The sequence below is a fragment of the Notamacropus eugenii genome, chromosome 5 (assembly GCF_028372415.1).
Source record: "Notamacropus eugenii isolate mMacEug1 chromosome 5, mMacEug1.pri_v2, whole genome shotgun sequence".
Taxonomy (NCBI): Eukaryota; Metazoa; Chordata; class Mammalia; order Diprotodontia; family Macropodidae; genus Notamacropus; species Notamacropus eugenii.
Genome location: NC_092876.1, coordinates 425,643,376 through 425,661,446, shown reverse-complemented (window position 1 = coordinate 425,661,446; position 18,071 = coordinate 425,643,376). Strand labels below are relative to the sequence as shown.

General features: G+C 36.6%; 1 protein-coding gene across 5 annotated transcripts in view; it reads right to left on the bottom strand.

Annotated features, from left to right (window-relative positions):
- Positions 1-18,071, bottom strand: part of CRYZL1 (crystallin zeta like 1) — a 53,029-nt gene that overhangs the window by 16,165 nt on the left and 18,793 nt on the right. For all 5 annotated transcript variants that reach the window (XM_072616865.1, XM_072616868.1, XM_072616866.1 and 2 more), the window contains exons 4-8: positions 17,017-17,089; positions 6,102-6,146; positions 4,789-4,857; positions 1,540-1,673; positions 104-215 (exon numbers count right to left, since the gene is read on the bottom strand). In XM_072616865.1, the coding sequence (XP_072472966.1) occupies positions 104-215; positions 1,540-1,673; positions 4,789-4,857; positions 6,102-6,146; positions 17,017-17,089 (433 nt within the window). The remainder of the gene's footprint in view (positions 1-103; positions 216-1,539; positions 1,674-4,788; positions 4,858-6,101; positions 6,147-17,016; positions 17,090-18,071) is intronic.

Here is an 18,071-nt window from a genome sequence, read left to right as displayed (position 1 = left end):
GGTTTGAAATGTTTTATTTTTATATATAGTAAAATTTAAAACTGTACAATATACTTTATCTTCAAAACTTTCCATTAGGAATATATCAAGAAACATAACTTACCTATTTCTGGCCTAAGTCTTTCAAGATACTGTTTATCTTCAAGACTGTACGCTGTTGAAATAACTTTGGCCCCTCTGTGGTGTGCTAACTGAATAGCTATTGTACCAAATGCCTGTGTACAGAGGAAATACATAAACATAAGTGTATGTTTTTTATACATCCTTTTTTATATTAATATATATACACATATGAATTCAAGACTATGGTTAATGTGTCTGACAGTACATCTAATTTGATTTGTAGAGTTCCTAAGGTCTATGACATAGAAAAGGAGTTATTCTTTCTAGATGGTGCTAATAAAAGAAAACAATTTTCTGATTGATTATTTATATATTATGTCATGTATTATAAATTATGTTTGTTATTTAATATCCTATATTCAAGATGTTTTTACTTACTCCTGGACAATATGGCAAATATTTTAGCTATTTTTTAGGAGCAGTTAAACCTAAGCTCTTTCACTCTCACTTCCTTGCAGCAGTTCAACTGAACTTAATAAGCATTTACTTCCCAGACCTTGTGCTAGACATGAATGAGATGGTAGACGTATTTTGTAGACAACTGGCAAGATAAAGAGATAAAGTCTATGAACATGGCAATGAGAAAAGCTAAATGACTTTTTTAGAGGAATAAATCTATGACCTTTGGCCTCATTAGCATCATACTCTGAACTAATTCTGTTTTATACATATGTAAATACACACATATGGCTATGAGACTCCCTTCTCTTTGAAGATCAAAGCATTTTAAGATGCAATATACTTCCAGCAACACTTGATGTAAACACAGTGCAAACTTTATTATTCCAGTTTTAAAGAATAGTGAGTTAGTGATGAAGGGTTCCTATCAGACCAGTATTTAGCCCCAAGACCAAGGTACTTTTAAGAACCTCTTAAGTTTTATAGACATTGTAGAAAAAATAATGTAAATGGTATAATACTTTAGATGTATTGCTGACAAGATAAGGATACTAAAGACAGAAGTTCAGTTCACAAATTCATAACTGAGAAAACCTGTTGTGAAACTCATGGAAGATTTATGTTTTGAATTTAGCTGCTGGAGGAGAGGGTGCCTTTTTCCTGGCCTTTCTTTGAAAGCAGGTTAAAATCTCTCAAGCATAAGCCTTAGGTATTCATGGGCTACGTCTACTGATACATATCAGAGTTATAACACATTAATGTAGATTATTTTCTTTTGAACTTCTCTAGGAGGCTCCCAGTAAAGGCAATACATTAAGTACACCTAGCATATGCTTCTGGTCACATTTGATAGACTGATGAAAGTCACTCAATGCCAACATAAAATGTGACAACGTAAGATATAAAGCATTATTAGCACGAGGACTAGGACAGTAGAATGGGCAGTCTGGTTTTTTTTCCCCTGGTTTACTTTGTTTTTATCATACTTTGAATCTAAAACAGAATTATTGTACCCACACTTGCTCCATCCATTATGAGCACTGATTTTCCAGGAGAGAGATGGGAAAGAAAATGCAGAGCTGTGTAGGAACGCATCCCATCACGGATGACTCCTGCTGCTTCAGTCCATGTGACCTTTTCTGGTTTATGTACTGTGCAAAGAGAACAAGAGAGGAGAAAAGAAAAAAAAAAGTTATTTTTATTAGAGTTTGACATTATGTTTTACTACTGAGTACTTTAGAGAAAAGGAAAAGCAAAGCCAACTTCCTTAGCAGATAGTGTAGGCCCACATTGTAGATTAACTTGTGATTTGACTGATTAAAATATAAATCTCACTGTACCTCAATGTCACTTTCTGTAAATGGGGAAAATGATAGATGCTTTACAGATTTCTGATATTATAATATGCAAGGTATCATCATAATCACCACTTGTTTTTTACAACAAAGTTTATGTAGTACAGAAAGACTGAGAAGCAAGGTGGTAGAAAGGATCGATGGCTGGCTTTGGCGTCAGGAAGACTTGGGCTTTAGTCTTGCCTCTGACAAATACTAGCGATGTGCCTCTGATAGTTTTCTAAGATTATAAATTAAAGATGAGTGCTGATCTGTACGGATGGAAGGAGTTTCACAGAATCAAAGCTATAGAACTTGACATGACTTTGGGGGCTATCAGATCCAATCCCCTTATTTTACACACAGGGAAAATGAGACACAGAAAGGTTAGATGCCTTGACGGAAATCAATCGGCTGGTAAGGATCTGAGGCAGTCTTAGAACTTAGGTCTTCCTGAATCCAAGTCCAGCATTCTTTTCACAACATCATTCATTTGCCTCACATCTCCTCCCAGTGAAATTACAATCCAGACAAATGTACATACACACATGTGAAAATATATTAAACATTTATGTGTGATAATTGCAAGTAAACTACTGAGGAGGACTGTGAAGTAGTTTCTTTTTTTAAAAAAATGCCAAAAAAGGAAAGACAGCTAATTTTAGAAAATGGTTTAAGTAAGAAAAAAAGGATTTGGAAGAGATGACTTCTTAGGTTTCTTTCAGATAATACCAAAAACGCCAAAAACAACCTCATCAAAGTTCAATCTATTGTCCATATGGTGAGAAGGGTGGATAGGTAATCAAAAAGTTAAGAGAACGGCAGCCAGGGTGATGTATACCAGGCTCAGTATATCTTTTTGCTTACTGTAATTTGAAACTGGTAGGCCCCTCTAGCACCTAATGGTTATTAGACAACTCTTTCCCAAGATCTTCTGACTACAAAGCTAGCGCACTTTATGCTATAGCACAACGGTTCCATTTAAATCAGTTGTGGAAAGAAGTGCCGGAGCAACATTAAACATGGAGCAGGAAACAAAACAATTGAGAACTGACATTTGAATAGTTGTAAATATTCAAATAATACATACTGAAGTAATCCCATTTTTATAAATTATTATGGAAAATCTTGGCATATTTTTTCTTTATAACAAGGCATACCTGTAACTTTTGTTTATTGTCTGGTGAACCTGCCTTAGGGTACATTAATCCAAAATGAAACTATGAAAGCCACTTTATTGCGCTACTGTCCTGATTGAGAATGAGTTAGGATATCTATAATGACATGAATTTTGTCTGTCATCTCCTCCATTATATATAATTATAAATAATTCAGAAATAAGCAAAAGTTTCCATCTTATTAAACACTAGCAGTTTTTTTTCCTATAACAATATAACAGAAAATGATGGGATCATAGATTTAGAGCTAGAAGAGATCTTAGAGGTTAAGGAGTCCAAAAACCTCATTTTACACATAAAGAAATTGAGATTTTCTCTTAACTAGAAAGATTAAGAGACTTGGCCAGTCCTAAAGGTAGTATATGGCTGAGTTGGGATTTGAACCCAGGGTCTCTTTGTCTTCTAAAATGTTTCCGTAGTACCACACTGTATAAGCTCAATTCTAATAATTCTAAATAAAACAGCAGTGGTTTTTAGCTAAACATCTTCCACAGAAACTTTATTGGGTGGCATTCAAATATAAGTGAAAAAAGACAGAATACTTACATCAACTACCTAAGGATGCTCTATAGGCTAAATAGAGCTCATACCTTCTTGTAATATGCCTACTGGCTGCCCTGTCTAACTGTGGAATGAAAAAACAATGGATAAACTCAGGTTTTTACTGTAAAGGGACTGAGAGAAATTGCCCCTTACTAAGGAATAAATAGGAAAAAGCACTTTGGCTATATTACTAGGTATAATGTCTACATTATTATATGTGCAGGGCTCAGATTTGTAGGAATTTGTGTGTGTGTGTCTGTTCAATGTGTCCATAGACTGATTAATAGCTGTGGAAACATTTTTAAACTGTAAATTTAATTTTGAAATAAAATTATTGATTTTTTTCCCTCTTATTGAAACCATAATAATGATAAAATGCTACCTGAAAATTCTAAGAACAGAAATATATTGTAATTTGAACTCCTCTAATTTGAAATGTGTATCAATTCCAAAAGGTATGCTGTTCTGTTTTACTTTTTTTCAATAAAAAAAGACCTGTTAAGCAAATGAAGAGTATAGAAAACACTGCATGAGGAAATGGTTTACTCCTGTAGTAAACCAAAAATTGAAAAAAAAATTCATATATTTATTAAATCTACAAGCTACAAATCATTCTTAATTATGTATTAAAGCAGGTCCTCAAAGAACCCTACCTGACAATGATGTATATTTGCCCAGTTTAAATTAGGAACTATATCCATTTTAATTTAAACAATTAGGAGCTAAAGATAACTAACAGAGCCAATGGCTTAAACATTTAAAAATAATTCATTTTCCTTTAAAAAATGAAATGAATCAGTAAATCTAAAATATACAAACAATGGAAACCAAGGACTAGTATGCATTACGTAATCAACCATTCTTTCCAAATTAAGACATGCCAAGGTTTGGTGTTAATTGTGCATTTTACTTCAAATTACCTCAGGGTAAGAAATCAAAAGCCCACATGTAAATTAAATCTTGTGGGAAATGTACAAAATTATTAAAGATATTAAAGCTATCATTTAAAATAAATAATCAGTAGTCCTAGAAAGTAAAATTTAAAGGGCTTTTCATAAAATTTAGTCAGAATATACATTTCATGGATTATAATAATTTATCCCTTAGGTACTCACTGAGTAAATATAATGAGAATTGAGTAACAATAATCTATTACATATGAGTGAAGACAAGATTAATATGATCTTTGAAAAGGTTGGAATGTAACATACCCAGGTAATGCTCATGTATTCTAACAATTTCACAGAGACCAGATTCTTCTGAATCCAATGGCAAAATTCCTTTAAAAAAAAAGTTAAATCAGAAAAGTACACCTAAATTTAATGTTCATTATCAATAATTTAAAAATGAGAGCTTGGCAGAGATTAATTGCTGCCAAAGGGTTTGTTCTGAAGAATTGCCATTGAGGTTATGAGTCATTTACAAGGAAGAGTTTACTTGAAAAAAAAAAAAAGGTAATAATGGTTATTATTTTACTTTTCAAGAATTGTCACTCCCCCCTCTCTATTTCTCTTCCCCTCCCTTTTTTGGTTTCTTTTTGTATGTAGATTAAAAAAAAAAAATCCAAAACTCTTGTTGGGTAGAACCTTTCGATGGGGTAAGAACAAGGAAATAAAAGAAAAAGGGAAGAAAAATGAAAAGAAAAAGGAAGAGGAATAATCCTTTTACAGAACTCAAATTCTAACAGACTTACTGACATTTTTCTCCATGTCACTGCAGCAGGTCAACTTACATGGTATATTCTGCTCTAGCTAAGTTGGGCTCTAAAAACATTCTTCCTTTCTGTGGTTTCCTGTGCCCTTCACCAACATAGGGACTGATGGAAGTCTAATATGCCACTAGTAACATGGCGTCATAGCATTGAAAATGAGGTTAAAAAGGTGACTGGGAAATAGAAAAAGCAAAACTTTACTATTACAAAAGGTAACATAAAAGTAATATTGCAAGAACTTGAGGAAAATCACTAAGATTTTATTTGATATTTTTTCAGCTGTGGAAAAAAATGAGCTTGGAATAAGTCTCGCCACTTTGCATGTTGTGTGGACTGAGAAAAAGCAACTTCAAACCTTATACAGCAAATATTTGTAAAAATCACTGCTCACATTTTCTACCACTTAAGAAATCAAAATTTATGTATTTTTTATTTTCTTACGTAAAGATTTCTGCAGTGAATGTGTGGATGTGTGGGCTAAGTGGAAAAAAACCCCAATACTCCAAACTACACAATTTCCAGTTTGCAAAATGGATCTTCTAAATATAGCAAACACAGTTATCTTCAAGTGGATTATCTGAATTTGCTTGCCTGCCAATGCCCAGCTAGGTTTCACATTACACACTCTGGAGCATAGTCAGGACAGGGATGGGATTAAAGTAAACAGGAGTATACAGATTTTTTAAGTATCTTGCTTACAAAACTATAATCCCTGCCATAGCATTAATAAGTGAGACTGAATTTTTAAAATTAGACAAATACTTTGGGAATACAATGGAAAAATAGGAATATGAATTGAAATATGAAACTTACCTACTACTTCATCATCTGGATGAAAGAATGACACTTTGCTTCCAACTTAAGAAAAGCAACATGAAAAATATTAACACATAAAATAGTAAATATTCTACGATAATTACTTTTCATCTGTTAAGTCATTCAGATCATTAAGATCCCACTTATTTCTTGTTTATACTCATTACCTAACTACTTTAGTAAAAAGGTCAAGGCTGGTAAATTTATACCACAATTTCAAGATGTTACTGCTTTATTTACTTTGTAGTCTTCTGGCCAAGCCAACCCACTCCTTAGTCCTACAAACTAATTTAAATCTTCCAACCCTAAAGATGTCTCCTAGCTTCCTTTCTGGTATAACTTGGAAGGACAAAAATGATGAAGGGTTTTTACTGTATGAAAAATCAAAATAAACTGTTGAACCTCTCAAGACAATCAAGTCCCCTATTATCTGGTCCACTCCTCCAAGACTTCTTCAATCTCAGTCTCTCAAGAAAATAATATGGATAGGTTTTATGTAGGTCAAAAGAAACCCTGACAGGCAAGCCTTACTTTTTAGGTTCTGAGGCTATTTAAACATTTTGAAACTTGATAGCAAGTTCAGGGTCAGCCTGTCGGCAGTAGCTTAGATGTGTGCAGAAAGTAAGTACCATAACTAGGTCACATCTAAGGTCAGAGTAGAAAAGCGTCTATTATTATATCAGTTAATATGCATAATCCTGGTTGACTGGCTGGTAATCAACAAACATTTATTAAATACTTCAGTGCCCATAACACTATGTAAGACATTGGAAGAGATTAAAAGCTTAGATAAGAGTTTCAGCCCTCGAAGGGCTGCAGTTAAGTAAGGCTTTGAGACATTAATAAAGATAGCTACAATGCACAATATTACAAAGGAATTTATATAAAACAAAGTGTTATGTAACAAGGAGGGGGAAAATCTTTATGGCTCAATGGGTTTAGGGGAAGATTTTTGTTGGAGGTGGTGTTTGAATTAGGCTTAAAACGACTGTAGAAATTGAACATGTAAGGACTGGTAGGGAGGGGATTCTAGGCATAGAGAACAAGAATGATACACTTTATACTGGGGGATGGAGAATTGATTTGTCCCATTGACAAAGTATGAATGAAAGAAAAGAAAATGAGGTAAAGGCTGAAAAGATAAGGAAGTACCAAGTTGTAGAGAAGCTTGGAAGACAGGTTAAGGAGACTGACTTCTCCATCATGCCCCAGGAAGCTAAATATTGGGATAACCTCATAATCTGGTAAAATCTCATCACTACCCTCGGCATCCCTGATTGGGGGGTGGGGCCATGAACTCCAAACTGCCAGTTAAGGACAGAGTTCATTCAGCTCAGACACTGATCTCATTCCTCACCTGGCTGCCCTACTTTGGATTTCTCACTGACTTCCCCATCATGCCCCATCTCCAGTCCCTTCCCTGTTCTCCTCTCCCCCTCCCCCCATCCCTTGCTTTTCAGTTTCCTTTTGTGTGTTATCTTCCTCCATTGTAAGCTTCTTATGGGCAGGGACTGTCTTTCTTTTATATATTTGTATCCCCGCACTTAGCACTGTGCCTGGAAAATAATAGGTGCTTAATAAGTGTTTATTGATAGATTTATTGATATTTAGGACAGAACAGTCATTTAAGACTTTTGAGAGGGGGAATGACATCATCAGAACCAGGAGGGAAGAAGCCAAGTGGATATGGAGAGACTAAGGACAGGAGAGAGAATGATCAGCCAGCAGTCAGTCAACTGGCATTTATTAAGCTATGTCTGTGTCAGCAACTGTACTAAGTACTGAGGGAGACAGCACCCAATTAGCTAAGTACATGGAAGATACAGAGCAGATGGAACAGAATAGTATATAGTAATAGTAGGAGACAAGACAGAAGGGCGCGGAGGATCCAAACAAGACCTCCTGCCGATCTGGAAGGAGGGGGATATTATGGGAGAAAGGAACAAAAATGTCATTACAAAAATACCCCCAAGAGGGGAAATAGAAAGTCTAAAGGGAGGAACAGCGAGAGAGTCAGTGTCGTTGGGTCATAGAGCTCTGTGGAGGAAGAAAGTGCAGATGAGATAGAAAGGTACGAAGGAGCCCGGCCAAAGAGTTCTGAATGATGAAAAGAAGACTTTAAGAGAGAGCTTCAGGAGCTCAATGAATACTGGGCATGGGCACCCCTAGTGCCAATCCCTTTGGCAGCAGAGTGGAGGACAGACTGGAGAATGGTAGAATGGAGTGAAGTAGGAGAGAATAGGGAATGATATAGAACTTGGAGGTACAGAACAGGGAGGAAGAATGTGGAAGCATATTAAAACACTTTTTAGTAAAACTGAAAATAATAAATAGTATTTTCCTCTAAAGACCTTTCAAAAATCCTAGGAAAAGCCAATTGGAAAAAGGACAAAAAAGCTCCATTAGGCAAATGGATTAAGGGTGGAATGAAACCTTTAAACAAAGAGTAACTAGCCTTAGTTACATTACTGCCTTCTCCAACTCAGAAGATGATTAGGTTACAGACCCATGTATAGGCAGCCTTCTCTTTAATAGCTGACCACTAGGACCCACTCTTCTCCACAGACAAAGGATTAAGGCCAATGGAAAGGAGGAGTTCTCCAAGAAGAATGGGATGGTAATTTGAGTCTGAATGTTAATTCACAACTGTATTTTTACATATTGTGATTTTCTTCTTCAAAATTTCTATGTTATCTGAAATCATCTTGGGGTAGAAAATCATGTCAGAAGGCAAGGGGGACATCTGCCAATTTAGACACCATTTGCTACAAGCTAGAAATACTTTAGATACAGATTCATGATAAATTAAATCTGTTTCTGGCAGATGGGTATCTAAATGCTGAGTACTGTTACCAGTATTAATGATTTTTTCTTTGACAAGTGAAAATTCACAATGGATGTTCTTTATTTTATCAATAAAGAAGAAGATGTAGAAGGGAAAAATTGGTGTAGTAAAGGGGAAAAGTAGAAAAGATTTAGAATAGCAGAATGGGGAGAATAAGAAATAATCAGAGAAGAATAAAGACATTGTAGTTTAACAGAAAGGTTCTTATATAAACTAGATAACTAGTTAGCAAAGTTACTGTTAAGATTTCCTGTAGAACAGGTTCAGCAGCACACAAGCAGAAGTAGAGAAGGTAGAGAGTTGGAATACACAGGGTTTCCAGCCTGGCATGAATACTGACAGGACAAGTAAGCAAGGATCAGAGGGCAGAGAACTGATGAACTAGGGAGTCAAAAGTATAAAGGAAGGAAAGCAAGGTCAGAGAAAGAGTGGCTGTACAATAGAAAATGCACTGGCTCAAAAGTCAGACAAAGTGGATTCAAATCCTGCTTCTGCCTACCACCCTGGACGCCTCAGTTATCTCATCTGTAAAATGATGGGACTGGACTGGATAAATGGTATCAAAGTCAAATAGCTATAGGGGCCTTCAAACCATAAAAAGGATTCCTGTGGGCACAGAATGACTTTACAAAAATCACATACTAACATCATCTATGTTTTATTGTGTTTTTATTTAAATTGTTAAGTATCTTCCAATTATATTTTATCTGGTTTGGGCCCCTCTTTAGGTCACACGTAGCCTACAAGGCTACATGCCTGACACCTCTGGTTCAGTTCTAGATGCCTGTTCATCCATGAGCCTGTGGATTGAGAGAGAAGACTGAGGAAGATGGGAGGACAGAGAGGAATTGTAATGTTCTGGATCACAGTGGTGCAATAATTATGGAGGATGGCAAGAACAGGAATGAAGGTTCTGGGAAATCAAGCATTTGAGAAAGAATGGGGTTTTTAAGGGTTACGCATTTTTAAAACTGTGTGTGTGTGTGTGTGTGTGTGTGTGTGTTCTGCTGATTCTGCTGACCAAAATTTTACACTACACACATTTTTGGGGTGGTAAAATTTAAGTGTGGTTACCATAAGTGGAATGTAGCGAAATAAAACCCTGTAAAGTTGAAGAAAAAAAGAAAGAGAAAAGACATCTTGTTCTTTGATTGGCTCTAGAACGGAGGTACCCTTGGGAGTTCATGGAGATTTCAAAGGGTCCATGAATGTGTATGGGAAAAAAAATGACACCTTTATTTTCACTAACATCTAACTGAAATTGTTTCCTTCAGTAAAGCAAAAAAAAAAAAAATTATCCTGAGAAGGGATCCACAGGCTTCACTGGACTGCCAAGGTTAAGAATCCCTGAAGCAACCTGGCTATAAAATTCACTTCTACATTTTGTGCACCTTGTTAGTACCCAACAAGTAACACTTTAACCACTACTCCTGATCTCAAGTATCCTTTATACTGTCATCTTCTTTCCTTCTCCTTCTGCTGTCACTCTCCTATAATACAGAGAGACATACAACTACATTCAAAATTTACTGATCTGAGGTAACTCTTTTCCTTCTTGTTAATTTGGCTGATTTTTTTTTTAATGGCACCTTTTCTAGAGGATAAACAGAAAATCAGCATATAATATTCAAATCCATTTTAATTTAATAATAGCTAGGATTTATATAGCATTTTAAGGTTTGCAAAGAAATTTATATATTATTTCACTTGATTTGCTACAATATTCCTGGAAGACAGAAAATACTATTATCACCACTTTACAGATGAGGAAACGGAGGGACAGAGAGGTTAAGTGATTTTCCCAGGGTAACATAGTAACCTTCACAAAGGATTCAAAATCAGATCTTCTTGACTCTAATGCACCCTCTGCATTGCACCCCCTGGCTGCCTCAGAATGATCTATATCATTCATTAATTCATGCAACATTTATTGCCTACTGTTTGCAAGGCAGAGTGCTAGGTCCTGGGGACACAAAGATGCACAAAAAACTATAATGCAAGGAAAAGTGAAATAAGTACAAAGTAAAAATGCTATGAGAAATAAGGGAAGGCAATGGTCATTTTCACCTGGGGAGAAAGGCAGGACAGGTTGCCTGGAGGAGATTACCCCTGAGTTAAGGCTTCAAGAAAAGTAAGAATTTTATCAATGAAGCCTGGAGAGACAAAGGAGGAGACTGCTTCCAGGTATGTGAGATAGTCTGACAAAATGCATGGTGAGAGGAAAGGGCAGAAAAGAACAAGAGATGGAGAATAGTCTAGTTTAGTTGGCATGAAGGGATTAGCTAGAATTTACATGAAGGGGAATAGTAGAAGAAAGGTTTCCAAAGGTAGGAACCAGACAGTGAAGGATCTCACGTGCTATGTCAGGAGATTTTATTTTATTCAACAGGCAAAGGAAAGCTGTTGAAGGTTTCAGAGTAGAGGAATGAAATGACAGGAATATTAGGAATATAATTTGGACAATGGTGTGGAAAATGGAGCTGGATAGAATAGAAAAGAATGATTGGGTAGGAGGTAGAAAGAGATAAAGACCTGAACTAAGATTGCTGTAGTGGGAGATGAGAGCAGGTGACAGAAAGGAAAGGTATAGAATTGCCAGGAATTGGAAGATTAATTAATTAGATGAAGGAAGTGAGGAAGAAGTAAAAACTTACTCCAAGGTTGTTAATAAGCCTGGTTATCTATAGAGAAATTAGGAGGAGAAGCAGCATCTGTGGAGAAAGACACTAAATTTTGCTTTAGACAGGATGAATTTGAGGAACTGCCAGGCCATCCAAGTGCAAAAAGGACTTAAAAATTAAAAACCATAGCTGGGGGAAGGGAGGGCCGTTCAGGAAAAGGAGAAAATGAACTGATAGAAGTAACTGAGCTTACCAGGAAGAATATATCAAGAGAAGAAGAATAAGGACAGAATATTAGGACAATACACATTTAAGGGACAGGAAGCAGATGAAGAACCAGCAAAAGAGAACGAGATACAGAGAAGAATAAGAGTGTAGTTTCATGAAAGCCAAGGAAAGCGCATTTACGGTTAGAGAAGAGCAAAAGAAGAGTATTGAGGAAGAGGAAAGGGAGAGCACTGAGAAGCACTGAGTGATCAAGCATTCAATAAGCATTTATCAAGCATTTCTATGTGTCACACTGCTTGGTCCTATGGATGCAAAGACAAAAGTGAAACAATCCCTACCCTTCAAGGAAACAACCTGGGTTTTTAGAAGGTAATTGAGGGGAAGGTGCTGACAGCTGAACAGACCAAGAAAAGCTTAATTTAGAAGTTGGTAGTTGAACTGAATAAGGAAGGAAACTAGGGATTCTGTGAGGTACAGATAAGGAGGGAGGGCATTCTGAGCATAGAAGACAGCCTGTGCAAAGGCCGGGAGATGTAACATCACATATAAGCAACAGTAAGAAGGCCAGTATGGCTGGACCAAACAGTGCATTAAAAGGAGGAATGTAAAATATATCTATAGTTAGGGTTGGGCCAGGTTGTGAAGGGCCTTATATAACAAAAAAATTTATATTTGATTCTAAAGTAACAGGGACTGTTTGTAACAATGAATAGAGTGACACAGTCATACTAGCATGTTAGAAAAATCACTCTGGTAGCTGTGTGGAGAATGGGTTCTAGAGTGGGAACAGACCCTGAAGCAGGAAGACCAATTAGAAAGCAATAAAATCTACTACTCAGAGGTGGGGAGGGCTCTTTTGAATGAGGGTGGTGGCTATGTGTGTGTAGACAGAAGGGGAGATATTTGATAGATGTTGTGGGGGTAGGAATGACAAGATTTGGCAACTGACTGGATTTGTAGGGTAAGGGAGGGTGAGAAGCTAAGGATGAAAACAAGGTTTCAAATTGGGTGAGCGAATGATAGTGACATCCTTGAGAGAAATCTCGGAGAGGGATGGATTTTGGGGAAAACAATTCTGTTTTAAACACTGAGTTTAAGATGACTACAAGATATCAAGTCTAGGGTATAACCATCTTGGTCAGTGTAAAGATAGAGTAACAGGAACTGAAGGAGTTCAACATATCATGAGGATAGTATTGGAAGCAGAGTCAACATGCATACTGAAGTTGCCAAGAAAGATGTCAGGGAAATGAATAGAAAGGAAGACACATACAAGACCAGACACCAAAGTCAAGGAGAAATTTGAAAGTGGTTCAAAAGTTGGTAAATGATCAGAGTAGTAGAAGGGACCCCTTTACCTTACAGATGAGGAAACTGAGGCACAAAGGGGTTAAGTGACATGCCCACAGTTACATAGTGGGGGCAGGGCTGTGGTTCAAATCTAGTGCTCTTTTTGTCTTATGCCACAGCCTCCCTAAATATGACAAAGGTTTGGAGAAAGTAGATTAAGTCAAAGAACCAGAGATGCTCAGGAATGAATACCCCAGAGATCCAATGAACCTGGGTCGGAACTCTATCTGTAACATTCCTAACAAGTGGCAACGATTAAGTCTCTGCTAGCTGGTTCGGTAACTCATCACCTCAAACAAGTCATTTTACATTTAGATAAACTGGTTCCTTATACCAAGCTGAAATCTGTCTGCCTGCATCTACTACTCATCGGTTCTAGTTCTGTCTTCTATAACTAAGCCAAACAAAATCTAATCCTGCTTCTTCATATCAGCACTTTAAAATACTAGAATACAATGAATGTGTGTTCCCTAAGTCTGTCTTTCTGTAGTTCCTTCAACTGATCCCCGCCACAGCATGGTTTTTGAGCTCCTCCCACCATGTTAGATGCACTTCCCTGGACATGCTTTACAACAATCTGACAGTCAAAAATGAAAACAGTACTCTACATGTGTTCTGCCCAGGTCAAAGTACAGTGGGACTAAAACTTTCCCCATTCTGGACTTCATGTTTTTACTGCTGCTGCCCAAGACTGGATCATCTCACAATGTGTATCCTAAGGTTCTACCCTCCCACTCTCGCTTCTTTTTTCTCATTTGGCAATCTCATTCATTTCCATTGCTTCAAATACAGCCTCTTGGCAAATGACTCCCAAGGAAGCCTATCTCACTTATGGATAACAGTTCTAATAGTTAGAAGTTTTTCCTTACTTTAAGCCCAAATCTGCTTCTATGCAATGTTTACGCACTACTTCTACTCTGGGTCAATACATTTAACCCCTCTTCCACTTAACAGCCCTTTAATTAATTAAAGACACATTATTATTGTCTCCTATTATTAAGGCCTCCTAAGGCCTTGTTTAAGCTTATGTCTAAATCACTTCAGTTCCTCTGATGAACCTACATGTAGGTGACATAATCTCCAATCAGTTTACCACCTTGTTTAGCTGCTCCACAAGTTCTTTGTATTTTCTAATGTTTGTTGTCTTGCTGAATTAACTTGATATATGGTTATTCAGAATGGAATACAGTACTCCAGATATGGCCTCATCAGGATGGAGTTTAGCTAAAGGACTTCCTTTGTTCACTCAACTATTAGCCGAATATTTGCATATCCATGTGGATTCAAATCAAGCTTATAATCTTTCTCCCTATACCTGATTTTTCTTCCAGTTTTTCCTTTGTGTTATCTTTAGTCTGTTCCTTCTCATTCAACTATCATATGTAAGCTGTCACCAATTTCTGTCAATTTCCTTTGGATAACATTTCCTCCTCTACTCCAAATGCTACCATCTCAGTACTAGACAACTGCAACAGCCCACCTTCATACTTTTACTCCACCAATCGGTCCTTTATATCACTGCTAAATTAAATGTATTCATAGACCTACTTGGGTCAAAAATCTTCAGCAGGCACGCTAAAGTCTTGTTAACTGGGAAAAGTTCAAACTTCTTTGCCCAGTCTTCTACAGTCTGGCACCATTCTACCTTTTCATCTTAATCTGACATAAATTTCCTGTACCTGTTCTACACCAGGGGAGTCAAAATCAAATAGAAATACTTAGAAAATCACAAATTAACATTATTTCTGTTGTATTGTATTTTTTTTTTTGTTTTGTTAAACATTTCCTAATTTCTCCCCCCAGGAGTCTGATACTTCTGCTCTATACTCCAAATTGGAATATACTCTTTCCTTGTGATTTCTCAGTTTCATACCTTTATTTATGACATTCTCTGCTCATGAAATATCTTTCCTCCCTCAGCTTTACCTAGTGAGTTCCTAGTCACTCTTTAAAACTCATAAAACTTAACTTAAATGCCACCTCCTCCATGAAATCTTCCATGACTGCTGGGGAGGCAGAGAAGTTCAACGAAATAATCATGACTTTAGAAATCAAGAATCTCTTTTTGAATCATGGCTCTACCCCTTACTACTTATATGGCCTTGGACAAGTCACTTACCCACTCTGGACCTCAGTTTCTTCACCCCTAAATTGTCAGTCTAGATGGCATTTAAGATTCCTTCCAGTTGTAAATTTATGATATAATCCTATGATCCTTCTAATCAGTTACAAACTTTTCCCTTTGACCTCCTGAATGATTCTGTTCTGAACTTAATTATATAATATTTTATATTATTACCTGAGTTTGTGTTAGCCCCCTAAAACAGTATAAGATCCACGAGTGCAGGGACTAGATCATAGCTAAATATTTTAATCTGCATTTGTACTTAGCACATGGCTCTGTACATAGTAGGTACTTTACAAATGTTTGTAGGGGCAGCTAGGTGGTACAATAGATAGAGCACTGGCCCTGGAGTCAGGAGGACCTGAGTTCAAATCTGACCTCAGACACTTGACACACTATCTGTGTGACCCTGGGCAAGTCACTGAGTCCCAATTGCTTCGGGGAAAAAAATTTTGTTAAACTTTTGAATTTAAAGTAATGTAAGACAAAACATGGATAAATAATAACATAATTTTTATCAAGTCATCCCCACACTAGAAAAACTTTTTGTGGTTTCCCCCAAATGCCATATAATGAAATCTCAATTCCTTGGCCAGGACACTTCACAACCTGGTTCTGATCCACCTTTCCAGCTTTATCTCATACTATTTTTTCATGTACACCATATTCTATCTAAATAATGCTCATCATAAACCCAACTTGTCCTCCTCTTTCCTACCTTGTCTCTCAAAATCACTCCACATACCCAGTTTACTCCCAAGCCTGTTTATTTCTGCTGTCCCAAAGTCTCCCATATGTGTCCCTTTCTCCCTATTCACACAGCCACCAGCCTGGTGTGGGCTCTTATCACCTCACATGCTGACTGCTGCAGTAGCTTTCAGATCGTTTTCTCTACCCCGTCTGTCTCCATCCTCCATGCAGACGCCCAACTGATCTTCCTAAATCAAAGGTCTGCCATGCTACTATTCCCTTATTCAATAAACTCTAATGGCTCACTGTTTCCTCCACAATGAAACACTGTACTCTCTCTCCACACCTCCACTTCTTGGCTTCCCTGACTTTCTTCAGGTTAGTTTCAATGCTACTTTCTGCAAGAGGCTTTTCCTAGTTACTCTTCCCCTCTTACTAGATGTGTGTGTGTCTGTATGTGGATATGCATATCTAATATATATGTAAATATATGCGCACACACATATTTATGTATTAACCCCTGTTGCATGGTATTTATCTCATTAGAATGTGAACTTTTTGAGGGGAAGGACCACGTTTTTTACTTTCTTTGAATACCCAACACTGAGCACAGTGCCTAGCACATAATAAGCATTTAATAAATGTTTGTTGACTGAGGGAAACTTTCTCTAACTTTATTCCATATATTTCATTATTCGTGAGACTAACTGGAAAACCACAAAAATATTTATTTCATTGTACGTATGACTTCAAATGCAAAAGGCCAGGGCAAAGAAATTTCATTCATTAAAAAAAGAGAGAAAAAGAAAAGAGTTTTATGTCCTAGCATTTTATATTTGAGTGATATAAGCAGTTTCATATACAACCAGTTGGTAAGCACTTAACTTCTCCATGATATAATAAAAGAAATGAAAATAATTTCATTGCCAAGATAAACAAAGATTCTTATACACTACTGTTATTCAGTTCAAATGATCTTTGGCTGAGATTCAATGAATGAACTTTAATTTTTTCTAAAAAGTATAACTGTTGTACTTATATAAGTAAACTTACCCTCTAGTACAATTCCGGCAATTTCTCTCCCAACAGGAAAATATTCCTTTTCCAGTTTCATTTCTGATAAAAGCTAAATCATAATAATAGTTAAGAACTTCCCTATCTGGAAAAGATTCTAGTCTATCCCCTCAAAATTGGGGAAGGTAAATAAAACCATATTATTAAAAAATCATATATGGTCCCATTATTAGAATTAAGGGGCTTTCATCCCAGATGAAGGCAACAGAAAATGATTCTACAACATGTTTTTATACAATGAAAAACAAACATTATTTAGAATAAATCACTATGCAGGGGTGCAGAAAGGGATATTAATGCTAAAATACGTTCCCTTAAAAAAAAAAGGGCTTCATGAAAATGTTTTAACATAGAATATTCTACCATGTCTTTAGACATATTTTAGGAGTACTTTCATTAGAAGTCACTAAGTCTCAGTATTCTCATAAAATGGGCAAGATAATAGCAAACGTGTAATAAGGCTATTATCAGGATTAACTGAAACAATGTGTAAAGTGTTTGGCAAATCTGTAAGTAATAGAAATACCAGCTATCACTATGACATTAGGATTATTACTGTTATTATTATCACTGCTTCTGTCAGACTCAAAAGAGAAAGGCACATCTAAGAATGGAATATGGATTCCTGGGTAAAAACTTCAAATACAGAAATGATGAGCTCTTGGTAAGGTTCAGGAAAAACGGTCATCAGGAATATTGTGCATCCAATCAAGACAAGGTAAACCAAAAGTAAGCGAGCAGGAAGGACCAAACTGTCCAATTTGGCTGATCAGCCTGGGAGAGAGAGGATAGCAGGCTCAACATAGGAGGAGAAATAGCAGAAGACCAGACATTTGTGGGAGACAGCCCCTCAAAGGAAAACAAGTAATAAAACTGTGGCCTTAGACAGATAGAAATTCTGTAAGTACAGACAGCTTAACAGTGTGAACTTGGGATTCTAATAAAAGCAGGCAAATTTGATTTAAGTATTATCAGGACTTGTACTAATTACTCAAATTTTGGAAGAGTATATGCCTACTTCAAGGGGACAAAAT